This window comes from Rhinopithecus bieti, unplaced genomic scaffold (genome assembly GCF_001698545.2).
Source record: "Rhinopithecus bieti isolate Rb0 unplaced genomic scaffold, ASM169854v2 scaffold_9981, whole genome shotgun sequence".
NCBI classification, from domain to species: domain Eukaryota; kingdom Metazoa; phylum Chordata; class Mammalia; order Primates; family Cercopithecidae; genus Rhinopithecus; species Rhinopithecus bieti.
The window spans coordinates 1,962,488-1,965,230 of NW_016806838.1; the positions used below are offsets into that span (position 1 = coordinate 1,962,488).

The window sequence follows — 2,743 nt, forward strand, 5'->3', positions numbered from 1 at the left end:
AATGATAAAATGAAGAAAATGATCTATGGACCTAAGAGAATAATATAGATTCTTATATGTATATAGTTGTTAATGTGTTTAGAGATAAATATTTTTTAAATCTTCTGTAACCTTAAGTTGTCAAATTTTGAAAAATATATTCAGATATCTCACAGTAATTGTGCTTTTTATTAAGATTTCCTTTGTGTTTTCATTTTGCTATTATTTTGGTACGTAAAAGTTTATGGCTGTTTAAAATTCCTTTTATTATTAGATACTATTTCACCCTGTCTCCTTTAGTGTTTTTGGTCTTGAACTGTATTTTCTAATGTTAATGTTACCAGTTCTGCTCTCTTAGCTTGTATTTGCCTAGCATATCCTTACTCATCATTTTTTGTATTGTCATTTCATTTCAGAGGTGTTTGTTATAAATACTGCAGAGCAGTATTCTTTTTCCAAATCTGAGCACACCATTCTCTGCTTTTTATAAGGGATTTAATTAGCCCTTTCACACTTATTTTGGTAATTGATCATTTGGTTCTATCCTCTCAGTCTGATTTGTGACATGAATAAATGATTTAATTCTGTATGACTTTTATTTTGGATGCAAGAATTTTTTTAAGATTATTTTCAGAGAATCCCAATTCTGAATTTGGTATACTATATTTAATACAGGTAATAATTAGTGCCGATGTAAACCTATTGAGAACATTTCTTTTTTTCTTTACCTTGACTTCATGAAGACAAATTGAGTGGCAGCAATAATACGAACAAAAGACAAAAAATTGCTCAGGACTTCCTCAACTCTATTGACCAGACAGGAGAACTTTTAGCAATGTTTGAAGATGACGAAGTTGATGAAGTTAAACAAGAAAGAATGGAGGTATAGTACATTCTTCCCTTTTTACAGAAATAGAACAACCACTGCAGTGCCTATGCTATTTGGTTCTATTCTCATGTTCTTTAAATGTTTGAAATCTCTAAGTCAGTGGTTTTATGTCTGACGGTAGAGATGTGCAGAGGATCATGATCACCCCTGAAGTGGGAGTCAGATCTACCTTCAGCATCAACTTTGGGAAATGACTTCTGTTTTCCTTTCCTTATTTCCTTTTTTTAAAAATGAGTAGGTTTCCCTACTCTGGATCTGACATTTACTGATTTTATTTTATTAAGCTCATTTGTAATTAAATATTTACCTTTTTTGTTTCAAATCATCCAGTTTTATTTGTAAACAAAACTAATTCTTATTGCTTTTATATTGGCATATATAGTGTGAAGAGCTATTCTTCTGGCTATAGTTGCAGACTGTGATTGGACTTACTAGCTAGGGTAGTACCCAGGGCAATTACATGCTTTATATCACTGCAAGACAAAGTTAGTGACATTTATTTGGATTCCCTGGATATGTCTTAACAATGAATTTGAAAATTATATGTCTTCTATTTACCTTAGCTATCTAAACATAAAATTATTATTTCTTTAAACACTAAAGGAAAAAATTAAAGTAAAATGGTTTATTTCATTTCAGTGCCTTCCAAATTACAAGACAGTATTTTCACAGTTCATATTGCTATTATCATACTTTCACATATAAGGAATCTCCATTTTCCCCTTCTCTTTCAGTTGGGCAAGAGAAGTAATTTCAGAATTACAAAAGATTGTGCTAAGTGCCAACTTTATTATAGTTTCTATGCATGCTGAAAATATAATTATTTTGTGTTAAACTTTGGAGGAGGTCCAGTAGATATACATGCTTTATAAACTTCAACAACCTTTAATGAATTAGCATGCTTAGATCATGAACTGTGATGTAAAGGCAGTGTTCTTTTAGGTATCAATTACTTTAGAAATGTGTGGTTATCTTGGTTTGGGACAACTGCAAATGGTTTTAGTTCAACTTTGCCTTGGGCCAAAAACATGCTAAGTTGTCCAAAGCAGATGATAAACATGTATTTCTGATGTCATCATTGCCTAAACAGGATATGGTTGTTTAGTGGCATGGTTTCACTTATGATGCATTACACAAAGAGAAAATATTGTTTATGCTTTATTTTTTAAATATTTTATATTATAAAAATGGCCACTGAGAAAGGTTCATTAAGGAATAAAACATAATACATAAATCATTAGTAAAATTGAGCAGGTAACTTTTCAATTTTGATGGGAAAATCTTGGCTAGCCAAACCTGTTTCCTAAAAGGGCATTCCACAATCAAGAAGAGAAGAAATGGAACATTTTTTTTGCTCTATAATAGCAGGCTACTGTACACCTAGAAAAATGGGGGTCAGCAGGGTACTAAAGTCAATAAAATATCTGGAGATGCAGGGTAGAAAAAGCTTGGGTACTTATGCAGCCTGTACACTTCTTCTTTATAGTTATGTATTACATACTGGTAACCAGGATAATAAAATATCAGAAGTTGATAAAAATAGTTACAGTGAAAGTCTTCATATGTACAATAAACATAAGACTGGCAACTTCGTTAAGCTTTATACCATAACAAAAATCTTCTCTGGCCAACATAACAGAGTAGCGTTTATATTCTACTCATCCAAATAACAGTTTAACTGAAAAAAAATACGCTGGGCTTGTAGACATAACTGGGACAGTAGAAAGTGGAACCGTTAAGAGCATAGGCCTTGCCTGCTTCTAATTTGATAGGTTATAGTTTCTAGAGTAAACCACAACTGTGGCAGTTCATATGAAACCACTTTGGACTCAGAGACTGCAATCTCTTGCCTTTTTTTTTTTTTTTTTTTTTTTT

General features: G+C 31.8%; 1 protein-coding gene across 2 annotated transcripts in view; it reads left to right on the plus strand.

Annotated features, from left to right (window-relative positions):
• SUPT3H (SPT3 homolog, SAGA and STAGA complex component) overlaps positions 1-2,743 on the plus strand; it is a 548,315-nt gene that overhangs the window by 387,957 nt on the left and 157,615 nt on the right. For both annotated transcript variants that reach the window (XM_017878099.1, XM_017878098.1), the window contains exon 6: positions 723-862. In XM_017878099.1, the coding sequence (XP_017733588.1) occupies positions 723-862 (140 nt within the window). The remainder of the gene's footprint in view (positions 1-722; positions 863-2,743) is intronic.